A 24732-nucleotide genomic window follows, 5' to 3' on the forward strand; every position below is an offset into this window, starting at 1 on the left:
CGGACCCTTTCAGCGTTATGACCCCCTCTCTTCAGAGAGTCAGCCTGCTAAAGCGCGTTATGGTGACTTCATTCGATGGTAGAATGGCACTCTGTTAAGTTTGAATGATTCCTTTTATTCCGTATAAGAGAAGTATCACAAAAACGTATATTACGGAATAACAAAATAATTATAGTCAAGTATACAAAATGCTTCTGCATTGGTGGCAATGCAATTGTATAAAATTTTTGTAAAAAGATTCTACCACGGTAGTTTTCGTAAAAGTAATTTATGTCGAGTTGTAAGTATACAAAGTAATTTTAAAAATTTGATCCAAAGCTATGTTCAAAGAGTATTGTCGAAATGATCTTAGCTAATAATTATAATAACATAGTTCTTTCCCTTTTTTTACGTTAGACAGTAACAATCACAGCGCATTTGTTAACAAATAAAATCAGAATGCACTATAGAACATAGTCAGTCTATGTATGAATAGAATTGTTTATACTATACTGTATATTAAATATTGTGTACAAGTTCAAAATTTGTTTCAGTAGCAGGTCGAAGAGGAAGTACTATATTAATTATTCTTTGTATATAGAAGAAACGCTTAAATATTATTGTTGTCCTAAGTGTAACTCGGGCTGAGTAATAAACACTTCCCACACTTTACCACAGTTTGACTTATGCTCCAAAGCTAAATAGTTTCTCATTGGCACCAATAAATAATCGTAGGGATCTGTATTCAATTGGTACTCTTGCATGGCTCTATAAATCGCTCTGAAAGGAGGTTGCTTTTGAGAATGAAAAGTGCCTCTAGAACCATGTAAAACCAAAGCACCTTCTTTCTCTGCTTTTGTGCAGACAGGCATGTACATACAATGGTCAGGCCTATAATTATATCTGCAAGAGTAGACATACAGTTTCTCAGGATGGTAATGGAATATAATGTTTATTATATCTTGATCTCCCCATGTTATCTTCAATTTATATTCCTTGTGAATGGGTATCACATACTCTATCCATCTGAATTCTCTCATTCTTGTCAGATTCATTAACATCACTCCGGAATTCACACCAAGCTTTCCATAATAGGGATGTTTGGCAAATCTATTGTACCATCCTGTGTTAGGATCTTCATGTTCTGGACTCAGAGCTGCTAGTTGGCTAGAATTCATCTTCTTGAACTCATCCCAAATCTTTTCCGGTGGAGCCAAGAATAACGTGTCTGTATCCACATAGAGGACAGCATCTATATCATTTAGCACTGACTGTAATAAATAAACCATACATTTAAATATTAATACATATAATATCTTTTTGTTAGTTAATTAGATTTTTATAGAATTACCGGGAGAAATAATCGTTGAGCTGCACAAGGCTTGAACAGCTTCTTCCACATAGCTGCATCACTGCCTTCGGGGAATGTAATAGGCTTGACAACAAAATCAAATGTTTTGTTTGATAAAAGCTTCCATTCTGCTAACTTCTCATTAAAAGCTGGAATTAAGCTGGTTTCTGCCAGAATAATGAACTGTAAGGATCTACATGTAAAGACTAGGGCAGATTTGAGCATAGTTAGCGCTTCATCCACTCTGTCTCCACAAACTACCACACAGATTGTTACTTCTCCTGTTATTGATGGTGGTTGAAGCTTTTTAACAGTAGTAGAAACGACAGCTTCTTTGGTGGATGCATCATAGATTTTGTTAGAGAAATTTGTTAAATTAAGCAGTATTATTAATCCGATGAAGATAAGGCACAGAAAAAACAATTTGTACACAGATTTCATCGTTGTACTTATTTGAATTTCACGTAGTCCGCCGAATTTTTGCTGTATTATGGTCGGTGGAAATTATCGTGAAAGAACTTATTGTTTTCATGTTCTTTCGTATTGTTTATGATTCAGATAAATATGTTTAGACGATCATTATGTTTATAACCTCACTGTAGACCTACCATAACTAACAAGTAGGAACTGAATAGTTTAGATGTATAGAGATATTATTTACATAAAATTGTAAAAAAATTGTTGATTATCTTTGGAATGTAATAATTGTCGCTTTATATGGTATAAAAGTAGATTTTAATGGTAAGAGTATCCGTGCTCCCCAGCTTTCGAAAATATCGATTAGTGTGATCCATCTTGACAACAAAACCAGTTTTGACTCCCACACTCCCACGATTGAATTACATTTTCGGACTGGTAGTGAATCATTATAAACGATATAAATCGAAATATCTCTAAACTAAAGAAATAGTTTTAATTATATTTTAATTAGTGCACATTTTTTTTATTACTAGATAATTATAAATATTGTTGAACTTCTGAAGAATGTTTATTAAAAAAGAACACTGATAATATTTCAAGCATATATATTTTTCACTTTTCTTAATCAAGTCTTTCAACATTTCTTAACATATAATAATTAGGCAGGATATACATTTAATTGATCAAAAATGCGCGAATTAGTTGTGGATATTTTACATGTACATACAGATCCGCGTGCAGGCGTGTGCATGTGTGTCACTATATTAGTTTAATAATATATTACAAATGTACAGCGATTCAAAAATAAGAAAGTTTTTTTATACAAATTTGATTTTAAAAATAATATATCTATATGAATAGATAAGGTCCTTATGATTTTAAAACATGTACATATATATGTTGTATGCTACATTTAATGAAAGTAAATCATTGAATCTATTAAGAGGTTCTATCAAGAATAAAATTATAGAATGTTAATGCAGTTCAATCTTCAGAACAGAACTTACATTACAACTCAAAAATACATTATTATCAGTCTGTCACTCGTTCACCGTTTGGGCAACTATTTCCATTATTTCTGCCTTGCTTTTTGTATTTGTTTCCCTAGATTAAGAATTTCATTTATATACCAATATTTAAATTAACATCTGATAATTACATATATCACGATGGTGGTTTCTCTAGAGATATATTATGATCCAGATGATCACAATGGATGGGACACTGGTGGTACGATACTGCACTCGCATGACCCGATCTTCCTGAAGTCATTGGTACTCCCTGCTCCCATGTGTCTTTCATAGGGTCGTAAATTTCAACTATATTTAAAAAGTGTTCACCATCGTATCCTCCTGTAAATATTGAATAAGAAAACATTCATTGATAAAGTTACAAATCTAAATAAAATCTATTCTGTAAAAATATTTTTTGGTTCTCACCCATTGCATACAATTTTCCATCTAGTACTGTAACACTGAGTGCACTACGAGCAATAGTGACACTACTGACTTGATCCCATATATCTCTTTCTGTATCATATCTTTCAACAGAGTTTAATTGCTTTGTTCCATCATATCCTCCCACCACATATATGTATTGTCCAAGGTTGGCTACTCCAGCTCCTGATCGACTACATTTCATGGGTGAAACCATTGTCCACTCATCATTTTCAGGATGGTAACACTCTACAGAATTCAGTCGATTTGATCCATCAAATCCACCAATGGCATAAAGTAATCTGTTATAAACAGAATTCACATAGATAACGTAGTTTAATAACAAACTCTTAAACCTTAAATAATTTGCGAGTTTCACCTATTAACTACAGCTACTCCAACTCCCAGTCTCTTGATGTGCATTGGCTTCACATTAGTCCAAGTATCGTGGTCCGGATCATAACATTCAACGCTATTGTGATATTCTGCACCTGCACTACCTCCAACAGCATATAATAGTCCATCCATAACAGCCACTCCTACTCTGTTTCTTGGTACAGACATTGGACTGCAAGCTCTCCATTGATCCGTGACTGGATTGTATCTATCAACCCAATCACTATCATATCTGCAAATTCATATAAATTCTTAAAAATGTTATGTCTAATTTCTTACTATCTTCCCTTAGAAGAAACTTACCTGCTATCTGGTGAATTATTCCTCCCACCAACAGCATAAAACATACCCTTTAGGAATGCTCCACCCAAACCAGATCTTGGGACTATTAGTTTAGCATGTTGAGTCCAAGTTTTTTCATCTACGTTATACCCCTCTAGCAAATCTAAAGAATGTTTCAAGAAACCACCAGCTATGTATATCACTCTGCGAGTGTTAGGTGTTCTCTCTTTTACCACTGGCTTTTTATGAAGAGTCAAATCTTTGAAGATCTGTGCAAGGTACTCTCTGCATGCAGGTACTTTCTTTAAAACATCACAGTTTTTCATTTGTTCTCTAAGGAAGTTAGGAGTGAGATACTGACACCTCACTGCATGCAATATGTGCTCCATTTTGGGTCCTCTGGCTTCTTCATTGTACTTGACCCATTTTAACACTGCGTTGTACACTTCTCTCTCTTCCTGTACATTCAGCTCATCCTTTCTCACTAGTGCTATCAATTGCATTGCCGATAACTGTAGGAACTCTTCTTCCTGACATATCTGACTAAAATGTTGAACAATAAATTGATTTGCTTTCTGACATAAATTTTGACAACCATGTTGTTCAGCAAAATTAGCAATTCCAATAGCATTTGTGGGATCTAATTGTCTTTCCAAGAATACACAACACGCATCTATGACATTACTAACCTGCATCATAGATGTAAAAAAGGTATATTAGATACTGTGACATCTTCTTTTTTATTAGAAAAATGTACTTATCTTTTACATACCTGAAACATGGTGGCTGCTGATAAAAGAGAGCACACTGTAATCTCTGTGACTCTTATTTGACCAGTATACATGAAATACATTAAACGTGCCATCGTTGTTGGGCTGACACCTTGAAGTTTTACCCTAGACATTTCAGATTCTTTCAAACCTCCCGTAAACATTGCCTAGAATATTGAAAACAAGTCAATGAAATTTTTGTACTTGTCCAGTGTATATTTTTTGTATGTCTTTAAGGTAAATTACCTTAAAATATGGACTAGCAGCAGCTAAAATTACTTTGTGTGCATAGAATAATTCTGACCCCACTTCCAATATAACATCAGTGAGCATATGATGACTGCGCATAATGAACATCATCTTCATAGCATCTTTAATATAATTTGCCATGTAAAAGGTCATGTCACCAAGATCTCCATGTTTCTCCGTAGAATCTAGGCCTTCACCCTCGGTCATGAACGAAGAACTAGATCCAAGATTTTTGGAATGGAAGCTACTAGGAGCTTCTTTTTTCATGCAACAATCTTCCTCATCCATTAAAATAACCTATGAAAGAATTAAGTTCACCAATAATAGACAAATCTTACACAATTAAGCACCACATATAAACCATATTTCAAGAACATAAGAAATACTTACAGGAATGACCGAAGAATCGCCGGCAAAACAGAGAAATGCAAATGAATTACGAATAAAAATTCGCAATCTTGATAAATTTCCCAAAGTAAAATAAATTAAGAAGGGAAGAGGAGATGCGATAGAGCGAACATAATTTGAAGGGCTAAGTTGCCAATTAATTAATTGATCGTGCTCGATGGCGCAGATATGAACAATAAGTACTAACGAATATGATGTTGATGTTGGCTCACGTCAGACGTGAAATTATTATTTACACGTGCTTTCAAAAGATTCTGTGAGTTGACAAATTTTTCTTTCTCCAAGATGAGCATCGATATCTTAATGTCTATTCTAACGCGTTACTTAAGGACTGATAAGAGTAACTCGTTACTCGAGATCGGCTTCTGAATGAAAAATGTACATTCCACCCATGCTCGTAATACGTACGTCGATATTTTACATGTGTGTCTGTGAAAAATTTGGGCGGTAAAGCGTGAAAAAACAAGATGCAAAGAATTAATCGTTCGGAAGACAACACCGAATACGTTTATATTTACATGTCACTATACCGCAAGCAGCTCGGTCGTACCGAGATAATAAGGTAATAAGAGACAGTGTCTAGGTATATGGTTACCACACGGGGCTATGTACGAGACAAACACAAGCGAAAGTTCGACCGTGAAACAACACTCGTGATCGTAGATGACGTGAATGACTTGCATTTATTTCGCTTTGATGATCAAGCACGTTAGCAGCTACTTACCGAGGTTTTTACCTTTGAAACCGTTCGCGCACCTTTGAACCAATACGTCCGGTAATTTTTCTGGCTTGCATTTTGTCATCCAGGAATCCGTTTAATATGTTTTAAATATTTGTTCGATTATGTGTATGCATTTGTATTCTACATTGTTTCAGTAAATTGATGGTAAACTAGAAATGTTGAAGGGATTCACGTATAAAAAATGACAATCATTAGATTTACACTACATATTTATGAGTTAATTATGTAAGGATTGAGAAATGAGGAGGTTATAGGTTGAAGTTTTTAGGAGTTTGAAATTGGGAAAATGAGAGACCACGTTTATTTTGAGACAATATATTTATTTCTTATTAATATGGAGTTTTCAACAATAACAGTATAATAGTAGGCGTAACAAGAGAGACGAGGTAGGTTACGAGGAACCTAACCTAATACCGTACGCCAACAAGTCACCGCCGTAACAGAATGTCTGTGATTTATTATACGACTACTTTGTGTAATCTTCTACTTTATGATTTTACAATACTTATTTCGTTTCCTTAAAGTTGCATTGCGCTTAAGTTATAATTTATGCAACTTTAATGCAACGTAAGTAGCAATTGATCTATCAAATTAAGGACCTTTTTAAAGTAATGGTTAGTTCTTGATAAGTATTTATGAGTTAGATCTTATTAGTTTTTATTCGTATTAGCAAAACGAAAGGGTAGTACAGAAGTACCTATATTGAGCCTCAAGAATTTTTTTAGCATTGCATTCTATGCAGTTGAGAAGTTTACTATTAAATCTCCACAATGTACAAAGTTCCATTGTAATTGTTGAAAAAATAAATTTCAAAGATAGTAGGAACCTTGTTCTGTGAATTGAGACATTATTCCATGCATAGAATTCAATGAACAAGTCCTCAGTATTTGATACTTCCTATTTGTTAATTTGTTAGTATATTCTGTACTTTATATTGGAAATGTTCTCATAATTAAGCGACAAATCCAAATATCTTGTGAATTTGAAGAGGAGATACTCTTTTTCTTGACTTATTTGCAATGTATAGTTAATGTCTGTTTTTCATTGAGAAGTTTTAATTGTTTTTAACAGAGCCCTGAAGAATGCATTATATTTAATGCGATAATATTATTTGGCAGGATCTTAAAATCAATATAACAATAGTTGAAATTATGGCAGTGTTTTATAGTATAGAATAATCTTATTGCCATTAGACGTGGAAATAACGTGTTAAGGCTATTAGAATGTTATTAATATTTTAATTACTAGTTATCTCTAATAACTGAATCATACAAATTTATATTAGATTTATTATCAAGCAATGAATATTCCTTTTCTTTTAAAGTTCAAATTTTAGAAAGTTTGAATTTTAAATCTGTTATTTTTATGGGCATTATTGATGAGAACAATGAGAACACTTCATGATATTAATTTAGAGAATGGAAAGAAAAGAGCACTAAAAGATACAAAAGTTTTAATTAACTAAGGAGAATTCTTTAAATTCTACATTAAATAGGCCGATTCAATTTTTTTGATTATCGCATGTAATAATTTTCAGAATATTTGATTTGCAATTGAATAATAAAGATAGAAGATGAATTTTGCTCTGATCTTTCCATAAAATGCTCACACTGTACAGGTTCTTGTTGGCGCACAATGAAGTAGGGGGCTCGACCTTTAATTCAGTGCAATAATGCCTCTTCAGGTATCTAGAGTAGAAGACACATATGTACAAAGACTTTCAAAAGACAGGTTTCTTTTTTCTCTTTTTTTATGCATTTTGGAATAAATTGGAGAAAAGAATATATATGATCACTACTGAACTAAATTACCGGCAGAACCCACTTATTAAAGAATATTACAGCTATTAATTAATTTAATAAGTCTATCTTTGATTTAGTTAGGCTTGGGTGACTCTAAACTGGCCCCCTATATCTTTGTATTTTGATTACTTCCTGAATCTGCTATTGCAAGCAAGCCAGTCGTTTTTCTTTGTTATTCAATTGAAAGAAATTTATGGAAATTATCTTTATTGTTTGTAACACAATGATATTTGTCTTTGTTTCCTCATCATCATGTATGAAATATTCTCGAAAGTCTGTTAGCTAAAAAATGATAGGTGTAAACATGTAGGTGCTGACAGTGTAAATGGTAAAACAAATGTAGTTACTTGTAAATTGGGACACTTTCATTGGTAGAAGTTACACTTGTTATACATCAGATTGAAGATTCAGTAGTTGTATGTAGTCAGCCTGCGAGCAACTTATGTTGTCTTATAGAGTCTCTGAAGCATAGTCTGAATTTAGTGAAATGTATTTTTGAATTTCAGGGATGATAACTAACATGCATTTGTGAGAGTCTCTATCTCGTTAGACTTTCAAGAATTTCAGTTACGAGTGTCGGATACAGTGCCTAACGAGAAAACTATGAAACTAAATCGCTATCCTCTATGTATAATTTATAATTATATAGCGAATTGTTCGATAATACGATTAAACGCTATATCCATAAGTAAAGAATTGGGCGGATCGACTACTCCTAAGGCCTCGCTCATCAATTATTTTCAATTAATTTAGTCCCACACATTCATTCTAACAGTCTAAGTTTGGGTAGTTGGGATCAAGTTGGAAGGATGATAGTTCATTTTCAGTTTGACGAAAAAAAGGAGAAAAAAAGTATAAAGGAAGAGGAAAAGAACGTTTTGAGATAAAGAGTGTATATATGTGCGTGTCCTTCATTTTTAGTCTGACGAAAAAAAAGGAAAAAGAAAGTATAAAGGAAGAGGAAAAGAACATTTTGAGATAGAGAGTGTATATATGTGCGTGTTCAATTCCAATGATCCGTGGATGCGTGTGTGCAATTCCTGAATAAATTTTTCTTCACCTATCAGTCTAATAATTGGTGGAAAGTTATTGCACAATAAACACACGATTTCTTCCACTATCAGTGAATGAAATTACGAATAGAATGATTAATGTGTGCATACAATTATCGTCGTTAAATGTTTGCTGATAGAATTTCATTCCATATAATGGTATACCAGCTTTCGGTAAAAAAGTGACTCGTCCGATTAAAATTTCGTCCGCCTTTCAATATATTTTATTATTCATTCTTTTATTTTGAATGAGATAATTTTTAATAAGATTATGTATTTTTTTCTTTTAGTAAATGGTCATTCTACGCTGAGAGTTCTACGGGCGAGTCTCTCCCTTTCTCTCCTTCCATGAGAGAAATACTAGAAGATTTATGGCAGTATGCGAGTCAGCAAAATTCCGTAGACCAGCGATTCTCAGTTTTCACTTATTTCTATTCATTGTCGATTCTTCCTATTTTAATATATGCCATTGTCTTATGCGGCCGTTCGAATCTCCATCACCAATTTGTTTCAGATGACAAACTGAAAGATGTCGATGAGTCATCTACGAATGATTAAAAGGAATTTGAGAAATACGGCAGTGTACGATATCTAATAATCATATTATAATTTTAAGAGAGACTCGCCCAGACCGACAGCCTCTGTAGAGTTAAAATGCCAACAAGAAAATACTTTAGTTACTCATTTAAGTCGCTACTCGTTAAGACAATCTACTAAAGTTTTATAGCACTTTTTTTCCATTTTTTTTTATCAACATACTCTATCAGTATTATCAATGTACGTAACAACATGAACAGATAAAGAGATTTCACTCTTTCTTCGTGAGAGAATCTCTTTCTTGTGTTACACTTTAATTACCTCCGGAGACACTGTGTCTATATATATATATACTTTTTCCTTTATATATATATCTTTTTGTTTTACTGTTTGTCGGATTTTTTTTTCTTCTACAAATTGACCTATAAATCTGATATTGCTTAAATCAACCAAAGCCCCTCAGAGGCCCCAACGATCCTCGAAGCTTTTATGGCTCACTTCTGCAAGAACTCTCTCTGTCTCTTTATTAAAATTAGGTGAGATAGCCTGTCGTCTATCAAGGGGGATGAAGGTCGCGGTGGTGGGCTCTGGCACTTAAAATCGCTTTCAATTCGGACTCTAACTGCTTTTTCGTTCGTTCGCTTACCGATCGGCCTCCTACCACCGGTTGAGCGGTGAGTCTTGGTGACGGTAGATCGGCCATCAGCTTGCCGGTGTCTCTGTTCTCATGGCTTCTGGCTCTTCTTATAGGCTTCTTGATGGGTAGGGGATCGTTCTGAATCTTTTCATGGGACGGCCGCTCTAAAGATAACGTCATCTCCTGATTCAGCGTATAAGAGCAGCCGCCAGCGACCGTTTCGGAGGACCTGCTGATATCTAGAGTTCCCGAACCCCATTCACGAGATAGTTTCCGTCCGATAGCGGAAGTTAGCTCATTATTAGGGGATAATAATGGGCTCTTGGACATTTGATGGCTGGACGAGTGTGGTGGCCTCAACGTGGCAAACACTGGGAACGATTGCCCTCGTTTTGCAGGACTTCTCGCGTATCTGGGTGTAGGAGCACCTCCTCCAGTGGATTCACCCTTGATCGTTGGTGTCGTACTTCCGGTGGAATCGCTTTTCGTTGGCGCTAGAGGTCTTAGCGTTGCACTGCCACCGAAATTAGAGCCTAGACGCGGTGGTGGTGATCCTCCATCTCCGTGGCTCAAGCGACGACCTACTGTTTCCAAAGGGCTTCTTGCTCTGAGGTTAGTACTGCTCAGAGTGAATTCTCTGGGCTTCATTGGGGTCTCCAGGCTGATCGGAGACAATCCTAGCCTGGAGCTTGATAAATTGGTCGAACTTCTGCTTTTCTCTGATCTCTTTGGACTTCGAGGCATCAAAGGGCTCTTGCTTTTGCTTCTTTCTCTTCCTTTTACAGTTTTTTCCTCTTCCTCTTTCTCTTGCTCTTCCGATACAGTTTCTATCTTTTCCTCTTGTTGGACTCTGCGAAATTGAAACGATTTACTGATTAGATTTACGAATTGGAGTAGTCAAGTAAGATTATTGGATTCTTCAGTTCTCACCTTCGGATCTCCTGGATCATCTCGAAGAACTGAGCTTTACTTTTGCGCCTTCGACGTTGTTCGTGTTCCTTCTGGAACATGGCTACCTTGTAGATATATGAAAAGAGTTACAGTCTACGAAAGCAAAAAGTCACTTACTCGCTTGACACTTTTTTGAAACAGGGAGGCGATCTGTCCCTGTCGTACCGTGTGAACCAGTTCTCTGGCAGCGTGGTGTGGCGACACCAGCTCCACACAATTGATGAATCTATACAATTTCTGTGAGAAGAACATCACGTTACGGCTACGCCATATAGAGTCCTCCGGTCTATGTCTCAGTCTGGGCAACGTATATTTGTAAAACAAGTGTTCTCCAGCTAAAATAATTGTACCAAGTACAACGCCCATTCCTAGAAGACAGAATACACCGGCAACAGAAGCTACACCCAGAGGTCTGGGTTGTCCCCCTTGTTCATGGTCAAGGCCAGTATCCATTCCTTCTCTTCCTCGAATACAAGGTAAACCACCATACCTGTTGTGATCATTTTTTTCCAGTTATTCGATCGTATTCACTTGCAATTTTTAATTAAATGACAGTATTCTTGTGAAAGTAGTTTACCATTTTTCTTGCAGGATATCCAGTAGTCCAGTGCTCGTGTAATTAGCTATAACTTTAGATATACTTTCTTTCAAAGGATGGCCCTTAGTAAGGGCAACGGCATATGTGTCTTCATTTATGGTGTCCCCGATCTTTTGTAATCGACAACCATCGTCTATCGCCCGATAGTAATCTAAAATAGGAGTATCAGCTATGAGAATATCTAAAGTACCATTTCTTAATCTCTCCACTCCCTCGGCGATGTTCGACAAAGAATATCTGGCCATGTGAGACCACAATTGTGTGTTTGCTTTCTGTACATAGTATTCGGCTGCGGATGCTCTTGGTGCTCCAACCCTTTGCAACAGTAACTGCAACACATAACACAATCACTAGTTAGTTTATTCAGAAGTAAGATATAATATCCTAATCAAAAATTTGCTTACACTTTTATCGTGATAATTGCTCACTGCAGGGTGGAAAAAGAGACCCGCGATAAGGGCAGCTATATTGGCCGTATAGGAAGCCACGAAGATAACGGAGAAACCGCCCCAAATGTTGATTAGAAACTTGTTAGGCCAAGACTTTGGTGCCTTGAAGGCGACCAAATGTCCACAAAGAAGACCCCACATTACCCACAAAGCAGAAGCTATCGAGAAGTTCTTGCTTCGTTGTCTACCCCATGGGTTCAGGCCGAATGGACTGAACCATTCGTACAGTGCCACTGCTATGGCAGTAAAATTCAACGATGTAAAAACAGCGATCCACAGCTCTGTGCTGAATGGAAATAGGAAAGCAAATAGCGAGATTTCTGACTTGAGCTTTGGCGCAGTGAGGAAGCTGACCCCACTGAAGAAATACGGTGTCGTGAAGTCGACTACTTCTGCTCTACGAGCTGACACACTGAGTGGTGCGAAGGCTAATTGAGCGCGACCAGAGACCAGTTCTCCCATGATTCCGTTCCATGTGCTGCCGTTTCTCTTGCCGAACAGGCCATCTTTTACCAGATACAAGTCGTATCGGAATCCTAGTTCACGAGACACCAGGGACATCAAGTCCATGCTTAGACCGTAACAACACATCAAAGTATTTTCTTGACGACAAAACAGTCCTCTTAAGCAAAGACCTTCCTGTAGATTCGTAACCATCGTAAACGGTGGTGCCAGTGCTGTTACTATGCGATACATTGGCATGCCAATTTTTTCGCCTCCTTGCTCCAGGTACGCAGGCACGATTCCGCCTCCTGGCCAAATTATCGTGTCTAGATGAACCTCCTTTCCACCTTTCACCGTGCCGACTTTCGTCCATCTGTGTGGAAGAACATTGGAATACATTATCTCGAACATAGTGTTCTGAATAATTGGATCAATTTAGATTTAGAATTGTAAGGATAGACTCAATTATTAAAAAAAAAAAAAAAAAAAAAACGTTTAATTAAACACACACCTCAATTGAGTCTTATTTCCTGGAAATCTTATGGCTTGTAAGTTCAGCAATTGGAACTTAGCCTTGTCCTTGGAAAGTTGACTCACGGAATTTCTTAACTTCTGAGTCAAGGTCTTGGAAACATTGTGCCTCATTTTGCTCATCAAAAATTTGGCGTTACTTTTTGGAAAGCATTCTGGTACGAAGTTCTCTTCGAGCTGAGCTTCTCCCAAACGATTCAGTCTGGGTTTCACTTCTAAGAATGTTTCATCCAGCGCCTGAGAGGTCTCCCTGATCATTCTGGATAATATAGTGTCACTACCCATCAATTTTATACCAGAGGGTCTCAACGCTAGCATACCGACTGGCATAAAATCCTTGGAATTCAATTCTTTGTCCATTATTCTAATATCCTCGTCGTCGTCAAAATTAAAGCTTCTATCTTCTTGTTTGTTCACAGACCTCTCGCTCTGCCACCTATATTCTTGTAATCGATGTATATCGTTCGCTAAACTGGACAAAGAGTTCAACGATAACTGGCTTTCCGCTACGAGATTCGCGTTTCGGTTTATACTCTCTACGGGTGAAGGATTTTCATTCGTTGCTATCGACGATCTTGAGCTGTGTATAATAGTAGAACTGATTATATTTGGTTCATTGGGTCTCAGTTCTGCTTTCAGATCCAACCAGAGCCACAGAAATCTTCCTGCAAGCATTTCATATTTACCAGCCACAGCTAGGATTCTTCGTGCACTGTTCAAGTCACAACCCATCACTATGACTCCTCCACTGCCACCCTCTTCGGCAACTCTTTTGAGTCTCATCCTTAAGGTCTTGTCATTCGTTGGAAGATGTATAATAGTTCTAGGTGTTAAGGTCGTTTGGTTCGCGTGTAAAAGATGAGTCATTGGCAGCAAGGTAGTGTCTATAAGGAGAGTGAATGCATGCCAATTTGCTCTATGCATCAAGGCAGCAGCAGCTGCTCCCACTTCCCTTGTACTAGAACCTATACGACTTTCGTATTGACCAATATTTCCCTGTAAATTCGAATCTTTTGTTAACTACATAAAAGCTATTTTTTAGGAAAGCAATTTATCCATGACTACAAACCTGTCTAAGGAAATCCTCGTGTGTAAATGGTAGCCACAAGGCTGGAATATTCAAGGAAGCTGCAGCAGTGACGAGAAATTTGGCTGCAGATCCTCCTCCAATGATGAGACTCAACACAGTTTTCCCAGCTTTGATTTCATTGCAGAATTTGCTTAACAGTGACAGAGGATAAGACAGCGAATCTGTCTTGACTGGTGCCTCTATGAAAGACACGTTCATGTCTGCATGAGATGATTCCAGCCTTGCCTTCTCCCATGCTTTTTGTACATCTGTCTTCAGTGAACCCTGTGGTTGTGTCAGACACAGCACGATACGCCATGCAGCGTAAGATGTTCGAAACCGTCCCTTAATGGCTCTCACAGATCTGGCAGGATCCGTAGAGCAGAGACAGAAACAAGTACCCAGCAAAAAGAGGAATAGAAATCTCCAAGCGAAGCCAAACATCTTCTTCGCTTTTCTGTTTTTCTCTCCACCTTGTTATTCTTTGCTTAGCTCTTCTGACTTACATCATTCATGTAAGGTTCCAATCTGTAATCGTTGAAATGGGAATTAACGAATTATTGGTCATTGGTATTCCTTGTATATAATTACACGAGTCAGTTATAGTTCATGGACGTGTCACAAATTAGTCCCACATTGTTGACAATGCTACATACAGATATCTCGTGTTTTTAGCATGTTTGCGCGAATAATGCCATGATTAATCTGATTCTGACACAAAACGTTGCCTTGCTCCCGTAAAAGGTATTTTTTTATTTCATACTTTCTCTTTGAAACGTTTTTTAGTCATTTGCGCACTCCAGTTTCCAAGGTTCACACTTTATTTAAAAAAATCATGGAACTTTTCACGCACGACGAAACAGTGCATAAAATCGGATAAACTTAGCGATTGAAATTAGAAAATTTGAACGTGTACAGAGGAAAAAGAGCTGTGACAGTTTACCTTTTCCCGAAGCGAATCATATGTCGCAGATCCGGGGGTGGGTGAAGAGTAGTACGAAGATTGCTTCTTAGCCGCCACATAATAGCTATCGATTAGGTAACCGTATCAATTGTCGTAAAATAATGTCAATTGGTCAGTATGGAAGACAGGGATGAACCGTCACTTGCCCTCTTCTAGACGTCCTACCCCGTGCATAACAGCCATTTTCGAGCAGCCCCTCCCTTTAAATTTCACCCCTACAGTACACATACCATTCTGTCGCGCAAATACGTGTTATACCACACGTACTTATATATGTATCTCTCATGTGCGTCTCTCTGTGGACCATGAGACATCGAACATTAAGATTGGGTTCTACTGTTTCAATTTCTCCACTTCCCTCTAAAAGATATTAAAAATGTGGTCTTGTTTTTTTTATTATTAATGTAAATAAAATAGTCGCTTTTTAAATAAATAATCCCCTTTTTTATTGTATAAAAAGTTACAAAAAATGGTATTTAAAATTATTTGGAATTTGTTAGATGTTTAAAAAGTCTTGGTTAAATAGACAGTGGATGGACGGTGGAATATGGAAGAGACTGTAGTCGGCCGGAAAATATCTTTATATATTTGGAATCTTCCTTAATTTACATTTTGCCTTATATACATATACACGTTATGCCGCAGTTACGTCTAATACAGTTCCCCTTTTTTTAAGTGATCTTACGAGGCTTTTTTCATATGATAAGAAGATGCATGTACATAGGTAGCCATTCAGATGCAGCTTTTTCAAAAATTTGTATTCGCTATAATCCCTTAACTGCTTCTTCTTTTTTCTTCTTCCGCTACAGCTGAGATAACATTAGTCGGAATGTAACACGGAGAGTCATGTCTTACCAATAATAATAATATAGTCAATATCTTACAATTAATAATAATTAATAATAATTAATAATATTCTCGGGTCTCTCTTTTCGCTAGGAACTACCTTAACTCGTAGACATAACAAGTATATAACAGTCAGATCGGAATAATTAACTAAATAGGTTTTGCTGCGACGCATCGTTCTCGAATGTACTCCAAGCATTGTTCAGTTCCATGAAAATTAACTTTGCAATGTTCTCGTTAGCCGTTCCTGCTTGCTATAAAGAATAGTATGAAAAAGGATTAAAAATGATATCGTTGTTCATATTTATATTAACATTTTTCGATAGTTTCAGATTTTGAATAATACCTTATCCGGATGCACAGCCAGACAAGCTTTCCTATAAGCTTTCTTCACGTCCGCAGCAGAAACTAACTGATGCATCTCGCACCGTTGCCATCTGTCAGCTTCTGGCCAGAGAACCGTATGCAACGAACAAAGAAGGGCTCTTAAATTACCCTTCTTTCCTTCTGTCCATTCGGCAATCTTCAATCTATCTGGATCCATATTCTTAGCAGCTTCTACTTTCCTCATTTGATTTATTGTCTTTGGGCTGTCTTTCTCTGCTTTCCTCGAACTGAAGAAATTGTAGCCTTGACTGCCCAATAGATCCTCGAAGGCATCTCCACTCGATTTGCTTGTTTTATTGCCTGTTGCACCGCTATCAGCAGCAGCAGCAGCAGCAGCGGTATTGGTCTCGTTAGTTGCGTTCCTGTGCGTATTGGGGCTAGAGTGTATCGGTGTGCTAGCTGGAGCGGGGCTAGCGGATTGTGGAGTATTAGAATTTCTCGGCGTTCCATTCCAACTAGACGTTAATCCAGCTCCCAGGGAACTAGCAAGACTCGCGAAGGGGTCCTTGTTTTGAGCTGCGAAGTTCGGAACGCTCGAATTTCTTGGAAAGTTTTCCTCGGATAGAGGCTTCGCGTTATTCGGTTTAGAACCTTGCATACTTCCTAAGAGATTCGCAGTGTTTCCACCGAGTGGATCAAATAAATCGTTGAGGTTTTGCTTAGTAGTAGGCTGTCTATGATTGAAGAACAAATTATTTAAATTATTATTAGCATTGTCATTCCTAGTAGTAGGCTGATCGTGTCCAAAGAGTAGATCGTTTTGGACAGGATCGGTAATAGTGGGCACGGTGTTTTTCGTTTCTTGTTGAATAAAATCACCGAAGCCCCCTAAGAGATCACTTTCTTTTTGACTAGTTAAATTTGACGAGTTAGAAAAAATATCTAATCCCGGGTTCACTGTAGCCTGCGCAGTATTATTCAAGGTACTGGTGTCTGGCATTCCTAGGTTCAATAAATCTGCTTCTTGTAACTTGATTTCTTCTTTTATTTGCTCTTCTATGTCCTCTACTGGCTGTTGAGGTATTTCTTGTTGTACATTAACGTTGCCTTGTGCTTCGACTGGTTGCGGAATCGTTACTTCCCTCTGAATCTAACATTTTTACATTAAAATATCATAAAATTCTCTAAACTTTAATTATTTTTAATAGAAATATTTCTATAACTTACCTCTTCTGGTTTAGAGATTCTAAAGCTCTCTAAAGTTTCTTCCATTTCCAAAGTAGATCCGAATAATGGATCTGGCTCCAATTTCGAGGATATTTCCGCTTCCCAAGGAGCTGGAACTCTTGCCATCTTTGGATTCTCTTCAGCCATCATGATATTCAAAATAACACTGAAATTCCCGCCTATTTCAGGCGCATCATCGAGATCCTTCTTCTTGAACGTTAAAGCAGATTCACTAAGCGGTATATAACCAGTATGAAAATGAACAGAGGCAATTTTAATTCCTATCATACGACCCAGCTGCTGCCTGGCGTGGAATATGACTAAGGTGACATCTCCTCTAACGGTAGCATTGCCAAGTGCCAACTGAACCTTTCCCTTCATCATTCCAAACAGTTTTATATCCTCGTATTCTGGTCGCTTAGTGGAAAATACTAAAGCTCCGTTGCTATAAATATCGACATAAGGTCTACAACCATCTTTTGCCCTAGTAAATAGTGGAACAGGCTTAATTACTAAGGAACAAAGGGCTAGAGGTTTTGTATGAGGCTGTACACCGGTACTCAGCAAACTCATATAATTAATACAGCGTAATTCCGAGGGTTGCAGCTGGGGAGGCTGTCGCCTTGTTATGAACATCGCTATGGCTTCTTCAGGTGTAGAGAATGCTCTAGCGTATATTAGTAAAGTACACGCGATCGTGGCGCTGGCTCTATATCCATCCTAAAAAAAGGAAGCAACATTAAAAAATATTATGGCTTCTACTTAATCTAAGAGGCTCCAAAGTATACTCACACTGCAATACAACACTACGATGTGATTAAAATCGGCGTTCAGGTATCGATAAATATCCTGACATATCTGATAGAGGGCTGACAACAGCGGGGCATTAGAATCCGAGGAAGCATAGGCGAAAGAACAGTCGATATGTCTACCAGGAAGTCTAGACACGTTTGGTCGACCCCGAGATAAATTATACAATTGTATACGAGCTGGCGGAGGATGTCGAGCTTGTAAAAATGCTCTTACATCCTCCACATGGTTAGCTCTATAGGCAGACTCTATTCCATCTACTGGATAGGGCATGATTAATATACGCGACGTTAAGTAACTGGCATCTAATTCAGTTCTGGCCATGCTCTGTTGCATAGAGTACATCACTTTGCTCGAAGTATCCTTTAAGTTTCGCAAAATGCTGCCAGCACCGCCTTTCAATGAGCTAAATAGGCCTGTCGGTTGAGCTACGGGGATTTTGGCGACTGCAGTTTGAGTCACTGGAGTAGACTTTGGAGGTGGTACGTTTACTGGAGGAGATGGTCTCGGTGGCGGAGTGGGTGTGCTAGGTGGTTGAGTAGGTCTGGGAGGCGGTGGAGTCTTTACTGAAACTTCCACTTTCGGGGGTTCTCTAGGATCAAAGTTGTTTGACTCGGCTATCGCTGCTAACCGCTCCAAAATCATTGATGTAGTCAGCCTTCGTATCGGAGACACATCGAGACATCCTTTTACTATGTCGTGTAAACAGGCTAAACGAGGATTAGGCGGAAGTGAAGTGTACTTGCCATTAACTATTGCGAGCTTATTACCTACGAATGAAATGAAATTAAATAAAATCGACTCTACTATTAACATGATATGAATTAAATACCTTCAGGAAATGGATGCCTTAGTGTTATTAGAGAGTATATTATACATCCAAGTGCCCAACAATCAACTGGAGGACCAATAGGCTCATTGTTCCATGTATCCATCATCTCTGGAGCTCGATACATGGGTGTAGTATATTTCGCCATCTGATCCTCCAAGGTGGCGCGTTTGTGAGCATTCCAAGATGGATTTGGCAAGATTTGCTGATTGGAAGTGCTACCAAAATCGCAGAGCTTGATCAGACCATCACTCCCGATTAGAAAATTCTCTAATTTTATGTCTCTGTGTACTAGTGGTTCAGGTTGCTGACTGTGCATATGGTGCACAGCTCTTGTAGCCTGGTAGGCTATTTTACAGATCTGAGCGAGAGTCAGAGAATTCGTCGATAAATTTCTGAGCGTATCTGCGACTGTACCTCCAGGACATAATTCCGTTACTAATAAATATTCGTATCCTTGACGATCCTCGCGTTCGAAACGCTGAGCATAGAGATACTGGATTATATTTGGGTGGCCAGATAGTCTTTTCAAAATCTCTATCTCCTGCATAATACTTCTGTTAGCATCTTCATCAACTGCTATAAGCCTCTGGAAGAATAAGTGCAGATCGGTATAACCTTCTGTAGCTACTTTAGAATAATATAAATGGATGAGTGATTTACCTTAAGTGCATACTCTTTTCCTGTATTTATGTCTTCAACTGCAAATACCAAAGCCCAACCACCTGTTGATACAAGTATTTCAATATTGACCAGAATAAATAATTTAGAAAGAAATATAGTCTAAAGTACTAGAGAAGTATGTGATAAAGTTTACACATCAAACTTTTATCTCAATAGTGATGTTTTTTAAATATCAATATTTCTGAATGAATCAGCAATCCTTTACCATGGAAAAGCAATTGTATATAATTCCTTGTCTCAATTTTAATTCATTTATGTTTTCATTATAACAAACTGTATTAAATTCAGATAATAAATTATATATTGAAATGAAGTATATAGCAACACCTGCCAATAATATATAGGTATTTGAATGGATATATCTTAGTTAATTGGCTGTTTTTAAAAACATTCTAGATATAGCAAACTGGTTCACTAGCATTGTATAGCTGAATGTCAAAACACATTTGACACATGTCAAGAGGAGAATAATATACAGTGTTGGCACAGTGTCAGCTATTGTTTTATATAGTTTAAATTGCATTGAAAAACAAGTATTTTTATTCGATAATTAAAAACGATTATAATATGGAAATGTTTTAATTAGGATGTGGAATTGTGTGACAGTGGGGTGCTAGAAGGGTTGACAAACTCACCCTCGGCAAGTAGTCTGGTCACACGTAATTTCACATTGTTGATTTCCAGTATTTGTCCGACGTATTCATTGGTATTTGTGGCTCCGTTCAAGTATCCCAGAGCAGATCTTAAATAATCTGACATATTTCCTTTACAATATCCCGTCAAACCCCCAGAAAGCGTTTCTGTACGTTACAATGCAGACAGCCGATGCTGTCCGGCCATACTGTCTTTCTGACGTCACCGACAGTGCCGTATCAGTGGTATTTTTGTATTCTAAACATGATAAGAATCTCTGTTACTTTCACACAAATTAATTATTTCGTTAATTAACAAGTTAACGTAATTACTCTGCGATAATGTCAATTTAGAAAGTGTAGGGTAAATTGGAGCTATATTTATAAGTAGTGACGATCCGACAGTACCGTATCAATGACATTTCTGTGTACTAGATGTATAGAGATATAAAGATAGAGTACGCGAGTCATATGTTACCGTGTAAGTGGATTCGATATGGGAGTAGAAAGAGAACGCTGCATGGAGGCGTCGCTCGTTGATTAGTGTTATATTTAATTATTTACTATATGAATGTGCGTATGTTATTAGATGAGGACACAAGAGGCCTCTGCGCAGCGTTCTCTTCTCATTCTATCACTTTCCTTCATCGCTCGCTCACATCTTTATCTCCTTATAATTAGAAAACTGATAACACTTTATATGATAATCTATAATTAATTGACAATCTATATGTACAATTAGTAATCACAAATATATATGATACATACAAATAGGATATAAAATATTACAAATTTAAAAATATTTAAAATAGTTCAAGCTAATTTTTATTTTAGAGTTAAATTTTTAACATTTGTGGCTTTTATGAAAATAAATAATATCTTCTTGTAGCAGTTGAATATTAAGAATTAGCACGTCATAATAAGTTATTACTATAATAATAATAATTATAAGAAAAAATATTATTTCGTATTACAGGTAATCTCCAGAGAGAAAGTTAAAGAAAATTTTCTACTACTTGGTTTTTGAAAAGAGTGCAATTTATTAGTTTGCACGAAACACGCGCATGCGTGTAGAAAATTCGTAAAATCACGACCTGATGCAATGATTAATTGCTTTTCCTACGATTCTATGAATTTTTTCGTCCTGTACTACTAGTTCAATTCATTATCGATAATAGAGTAAATAATACCGTGCGAGTTTTTGAGATAAGCAGAGATAAGTGGTCGTGCTTTGGAACTTGTAATACATACTTGTGAGTCTTGTTGTTGTTATCATCTTGATGACGTATTTTTATTGAATGGTTCAATCATTTTCAGAAGTTTGAGAATGGCGAAATTTGTAAAATTTACAAAATTAAGGTCTTCTACGGATAGCACCTTCTGGGCAAAATTTGTGGAATTGAAGATTGACAAATTCAAACTTGATGAGAAAAGTGTCAATCTATGGGGAAATTACAGTCTCCAATCGTTAAATGAAAACAATAACAATCCATTGGTGTTGGATTTCACATCGTTCAATGAGTAAGTTTATGTCCGTGACATAATTTATTATTTCAACCATTGTATTTCAAATATCTGTCAGAGTTAATTCCACATAGGTAATTTTTAGAGATTTGGAGATATTAAATAATAATTCATCGGTTCTCTGCTTTGGACATATGATTAATACAAATACTTTTGAAGCATTTCGTCAAATTAATCCTGAACAATTCATCAATTCCATGGGAAAGGATATTATAATTAATATTCAAGATGGAACAGTATTGCAAAACCCATGGAAATTGTCATTGTTTTTAGTCTTGGCTTATTCAGATTTAAAAAAATATAAATTTTATTATTGGGTTGCACATCCCACTCCATTGAAATTACCTGAAATGTATTATCAAGAATCTCCACAATCAATTAATGAAGAATTCACAGCCAGACAAGTAGAAGATTTGTGTCAACATTTCTTACAATTAGATAGCAGGACAAAAAGTTATTTTACAGTTTCAATATCAAAAGAAGGTAAACTGAGCATTATTGACTTGGCAACAGGAGTAGAAACAATTAATGCAAGGGAAAAGCAATCACAAGTATATTAAAATATTTTATATAAAAATACTATACATTTGTTTTTATATATGTATATTTACTTATTTTTCTAGGAATATAGTGAAATATATTTTGCATTTTATGACCCATGTACGACTTCCAATCCAGGTTGGCCTTTACGTAATCTTTTATGCCTTTTATGTTGGCATTGTCCTATATATTATTTTTCAAAAATCATTAAATTCATATCCATACGAGGGAATAAAGCACAGAAAAGTATTGTTTTTAAACTTAAGACCAAAGAATATGAAAATTATAAAGACATAAGAGATGCTCTATTTACTAGTCATCTGGTGGGTTGGGAAAGCAACTCAAATGATAAATTGGGTCCCACCATAGTTAATTTATCTGATACAATGGATCCAACCAAGTAATTATTTAAAAAAAAATTAAATACTAACAATAAGTACGTATATCAAATATTTCAGTGGCATTTTTATCTTCTATCAGATTGTCAGACAGAGCTATCAATCTGAACTTGAAGCTAATGAAATGGCGTCTTGCTCCTGACCTAGATTTAGAAAAGATCTGTAATCTTAAGTGTCTTTTATTAGGCGCTGGAACCTTAGGTTGTTCCGTAGCAAGAGTTCTCCTAGGTTGGGGAGTTAATAACATAACTTTCGTCGATAGCTCCAACGTATCTCATAGCAACACAGTGCGACAAAGTTTGTACAGTCACCAAGACGCTGTGAAGCATAAGTATAAAGCATATGCTGCTAAGGACGCTCTATTGAACATTCGACCGAGCATAGTGAGTACATAAAAATCTTTAATTTCATCGATGCTTTGTTAAATTAATTTTACTAATAACATAGAATGCAGAAGGTGTAGTTTTACACATTCCAATGCCCGGGCATGTTGTTGGTAAAAGTATGCTGGATTCTACGAAGCAGTCCCTGGAAAAATTGGAAGAACTTGTCGAGAACAGCGACGTTGTCTTTCTTCTATTGGATTCTCGAGAGGCTAGGTGGCTACCTACGGTTCTCTGCGCTGCTAAGAACAAGATTGCTATCAATGCAGCCTTGGGTTTTGATTCTTATACAGTACAGAGGCACGGTACTCGAAATTTTACTAGTCCAGCTTCACCAGACTTGGATGCTAGGAATCCCCGCGGTATGGACCTCGGTTGCTATTTTTGTAACGATGTAACACAGCCTGGAAATGTAAGTCTATCATAAAATTATTACGATTTTTATTCCTTTTATAAAAGTTATTTTATTCTATAGTCACAAACTGACAGAACATTGGACCAGCAATGCACAGTTAGCAGGCCGGGTTTATCACAGATTGCAGCAGGACTAGCAGTTGAGTTATTGGTAGCTTTGTTGCAGCACTCTCAAGGGTAAAAAAAAAAATAATACAAACTTTAATACAAATAAAAGTTAAATATATTACAATTGCCTATAATTAATAGTTTATTGTTTTGTATCTAACAGAATCGAGGCAGAAGCGTTGGTGGGTAACAGCAGAGATAATATTAGCCCAAGCGATACAGAATTGGTAGGCTTGCTGGGATGTATACCGCATACGATACGAGGTTCCCTGTGGAATTACGATACTCAGTTAACGATTACTCATAGATTTACATCCTGCACAGCTTGCTCTCTGCCTATTATCGCGGAATATAAAAATCGGGGTTTATCTTTTGTTTTGGACGCGTGTAATATACCGAATTATTTAGAAAAATTATCAGGACTGGAGCAAATACTTAAAAGGCCCGATTTAGATGAGGTACATATATTCCAAAAATTTTATGTTGAATCGTTCAATTTTGTCAATTTTTTATTAAATTTTTAATTACAGCTTTGTTACGCATTGGATAGCATAAGCGATGACGATGAGGATGATGGAAATGATGTGATACCTTAAATATGCGAATTTTTCTCTTTAACGAAGTTCTAGTTCTTGTAATACAATATTTAAAGATTTCAATTTTACCACATAAAAAGCATTGGAAGAATTTATAATCTAATATCCATATCCGTTAATTGCAATCGCTTTATTTTAATTTTTTTATCATTATGTTGACATTTGACATTAATGTATGTCAAAATCTCATTACAAGATATGTTTTATTACGCACATGACTTGTGTATACAGATTTTATGCAAATATTAGAAGAGTATACAAGAGGTTACGCCTCTGAATTTGTTTTTAACGCTAAATGTGTTGAATAAAACATTTGAATTGCCTGAAAACTAAAAGAAAGACAGGTA

General features: G+C 36.6%; 5 protein-coding genes and 1 long non-coding RNA gene across 13 annotated transcripts; 2 read left to right on the forward strand and 4 right to left on the reverse strand.

Moving 5' to 3' along the window:
- Positions 1 to 94: 94 nt before the first annotated feature.
- On the reverse strand, positions 95 to 2176 carry LOC126925455 (glucoside xylosyltransferase 1). Of its 2 annotated transcripts, XM_050741019.1 has the most exons (3): positions 1331 to 2176; positions 997 to 1250; positions 95 to 882 (listed from the first exon to the last, which is right to left on the reverse strand). In XM_050741019.1, exons 1-3 carry the CDS (start codon positions 1769 to 1771, stop codon positions 597 to 599), a joined length of 981 nt encoding a protein of 326 aa, XP_050596976.1. In that variant the 5' UTR covers positions 1772 to 2176; the 3' UTR covers positions 95 to 596. The 2 variants fall into 2 exon arrangements, with proteins under 2 accessions (XP_050596976.1, XP_050596975.1); XM_050741018.1 differs by having other exon boundaries at positions 95 to 1250; positions 1331 to 2175.
- A 162-nt stretch (positions 2177 to 2338) lies between these two features.
- LOC126925445 (kelch-like ECH-associated protein 1B) lies at positions 2339 to 6170 on the reverse strand. 2 transcript variants are annotated; one of them, XM_050740999.1, is made up of 8 exons: positions 5810 to 5942; positions 5274 to 5720; positions 4881 to 5180; positions 4637 to 4801; positions 3886 to 4553; positions 3566 to 3814; positions 3190 to 3488; positions 2339 to 3102 (listed from the first exon to the last, which is right to left on the reverse strand). In XM_050740999.1, exons 3-8 carry the CDS (start codon positions 5169 to 5171, stop codon positions 2915 to 2917), a joined length of 1860 nt encoding a protein of 619 aa, XP_050596956.1. In that variant the 5' UTR covers positions 5172 to 5180; positions 5274 to 5720; positions 5810 to 5942; the 3' UTR covers positions 2339 to 2914. The 2 variants fall into 2 exon arrangements, with proteins under 2 accessions (XP_050596956.1, XP_050596957.1); XM_050741000.1 differs by lacking the exons at positions 5274 to 5720; positions 5810 to 5942 and adding an exon at positions 6016 to 6170.
- Positions 5919 to 6941, forward strand: LOC126925461 (uncharacterized). The gene is made up of 2 exons (XR_007713935.1): positions 5919 to 6066; positions 6168 to 6941. It is a non-coding gene; the product is annotated as an uncharacterized LOC126925461 (long non-coding RNA).
- Positions 6942 to 8064: 1123 nt separating this feature from the next.
- Positions 8065 to 15319, reverse strand: LOC126925434 (uncharacterized). Of its 4 annotated transcripts, none has more exons than XM_050740980.1 (8): positions 15047 to 15319; positions 14104 to 14631; positions 13015 to 14030; positions 12015 to 12876; positions 11590 to 11939; positions 11130 to 11502; positions 10992 to 11059; positions 8065 to 10911 (listed from the first exon to the last, which is right to left on the reverse strand). In XM_050740980.1, the coding sequence occupies exons 2-8, from the start codon at positions 14545 to 14547 to the stop codon at positions 9981 to 9983; spliced, it is 4044 nt and encodes a 1347-aa protein (XP_050596937.1). In that variant the 5' UTR covers positions 14548 to 14631; positions 15047 to 15319; the 3' UTR covers positions 8065 to 9980. The 4 variants fall into 4 exon arrangements, with proteins under 4 accessions (XP_050596937.1, XP_050596934.1, XP_050596936.1 ...); XM_050740977.1 differs by having other exon boundaries at positions 8065 to 10932; XM_050740979.1 differs by having other exon boundaries at positions 10992 to 11062.
- A 311-nt stretch (positions 15320 to 15630) lies between these two features.
- LOC126925436 (cyclin-G-associated kinase) lies at positions 15631 to 20660 on the reverse strand. The gene is made up of 7 exons (XM_050740982.1): positions 20426 to 20660; positions 19770 to 19831; positions 19110 to 19695; positions 18260 to 19047; positions 17468 to 18187; positions 16260 to 17390; positions 15631 to 16167 (listed from the first exon to the last, which is right to left on the reverse strand). Exons 1-7 carry the CDS (start codon positions 20547 to 20549, stop codon positions 16060 to 16062), a joined length of 3519 nt encoding a protein of 1172 aa, XP_050596939.1. The 5' UTR covers positions 20550 to 20660; the 3' UTR covers positions 15631 to 16059.
- Positions 20661 to 21465: 805 nt separating this feature from the next.
- LOC126925443 (uncharacterized) lies at positions 21466 to 24724 on the forward strand. 3 transcript variants are annotated; one of them, XM_050740994.1, is made up of 9 exons: positions 21466 to 21675; positions 21743 to 21943; positions 22032 to 22497; positions 22570 to 22886; positions 22967 to 23267; positions 23332 to 23679; positions 23743 to 23858; positions 23953 to 24247; positions 24320 to 24724. In XM_050740994.1, exons 2-9 carry the CDS (start codon positions 21750 to 21752, stop codon positions 24383 to 24385), a joined length of 2103 nt encoding a protein of 700 aa, XP_050596951.1. In that variant the 5' UTR covers positions 21466 to 21675; positions 21743 to 21749; the 3' UTR covers positions 24386 to 24724. The 3 variants fall into 3 exon arrangements, with proteins under 3 accessions (XP_050596951.1, XP_050596950.1, XP_050596952.1); XM_050740993.1 differs by having other exon boundaries at positions 21467 to 21675; positions 21740 to 21943; XM_050740995.1 differs by lacking the exon at positions 21466 to 21675 and having other exon boundaries at positions 21797 to 21943; positions 22021 to 22497.
- Positions 24725 to 24732: the final 8 nt, after the last annotated feature.

The sequence above is a fragment of the Bombus affinis genome, chromosome 16 (genome assembly GCF_024516045.1).
Source record: "Bombus affinis isolate iyBomAffi1 chromosome 16, iyBomAffi1.2, whole genome shotgun sequence".
NCBI lineage: Eukaryota > Metazoa > Arthropoda > Insecta > Hymenoptera > Apidae > Bombus > Bombus affinis.

Bases quoted from the DNA above. Each gene is read 5' to 3' on its own strand.
- LOC126925445 (XM_050741000.1), bottom strand. From the start codon at position 5,171: ATGGATGAGGAAGATTGTTGCATGAAAAAAGAAGCTCCTAGTAGCTTC. The intron at 4,554-4,636 runs GTATGTAAAAGA...TCTATGATGCAG, and splicing joins CAGCAGCCACCATGTTTCAG to GTTAGTAATGTCATAGATGC. The intron at 3,489-3,565 runs GTGAAACTCGCA...TGTTTATAACAG, and splicing joins GGAGTAGCTGTAGTTAATAG to ATTACTTTATGCCATTGGTG.
- LOC126925443 (XM_050740994.1), top strand. From the start codon at position 21,750: ATGGCGAAATTTGTAAAATTTACAAAATTAAGGTCTTCTACGGATAGC. The intron at 22,498-22,569 runs GTATATTAAAAT...TTATTTTTCTAG, and splicing joins CAAGGGAAAAGCAATCACAA to GAATATAGTGAAATATATTT. The intron at 22,887-22,966 runs GTAATTATTTAA...ATCTTCTATCAG, and splicing joins GATACAATGGATCCAACCAA to ATTGTCAGACAGAGCTATCA.
- LOC126925436 (XM_050740982.1), bottom strand. From the start codon at position 20,549: ATGTCAGATTATTTAAGATCTGCTCTGGGATACTTGAACGGAGCCACA. The intron at 17,391-17,467 runs GTAAGTTATAGA...TAAAAATGTTAG, and splicing joins GAATCTCTAAACCAGAAGAG to ATTCAGAGGGAAGTAACGAT. The intron at 16,168-16,259 runs GTATTATTCAAA...TATTCTTTATAG, and splicing joins TGGCTGTGCATCCGGATAAG to CAAGCAGGAACGGCTAACGA.
- LOC126925455 (XM_050741018.1), bottom strand. From the start codon at position 1,771: ATGAAATCTGTGTACAAATTGTTTTTTCTGTGCCTTATCTTCATCGGA. The intron at 1,251-1,330 runs GTAATTCTATAA...TATTTATTACAG, and splicing joins CTCAACGATTATTTCTCCCG to TCAGTGCTAAATGATATAGA.
- LOC126925434 (XM_050740976.1), bottom strand. From the start codon at position 14,547: ATGTTTGGCTTCGCTTGGAGATTTCTATTCCTCTTTTTGCTGGGTACT. The intron at 12,877-13,014 runs GTGTGTGTTTAA...TCTTCCACACAG, and splicing joins GGAAATAAGACTCAATTGAG to ATGGACGAAAGTCGGCACGG. The intron at 11,063-11,129 runs GTAAGTGACTTT...GCCATGTTCCAG, and splicing joins TTCAAAAAAGTGTCAAGCGA to AAGGAACACGAACAACGTCG.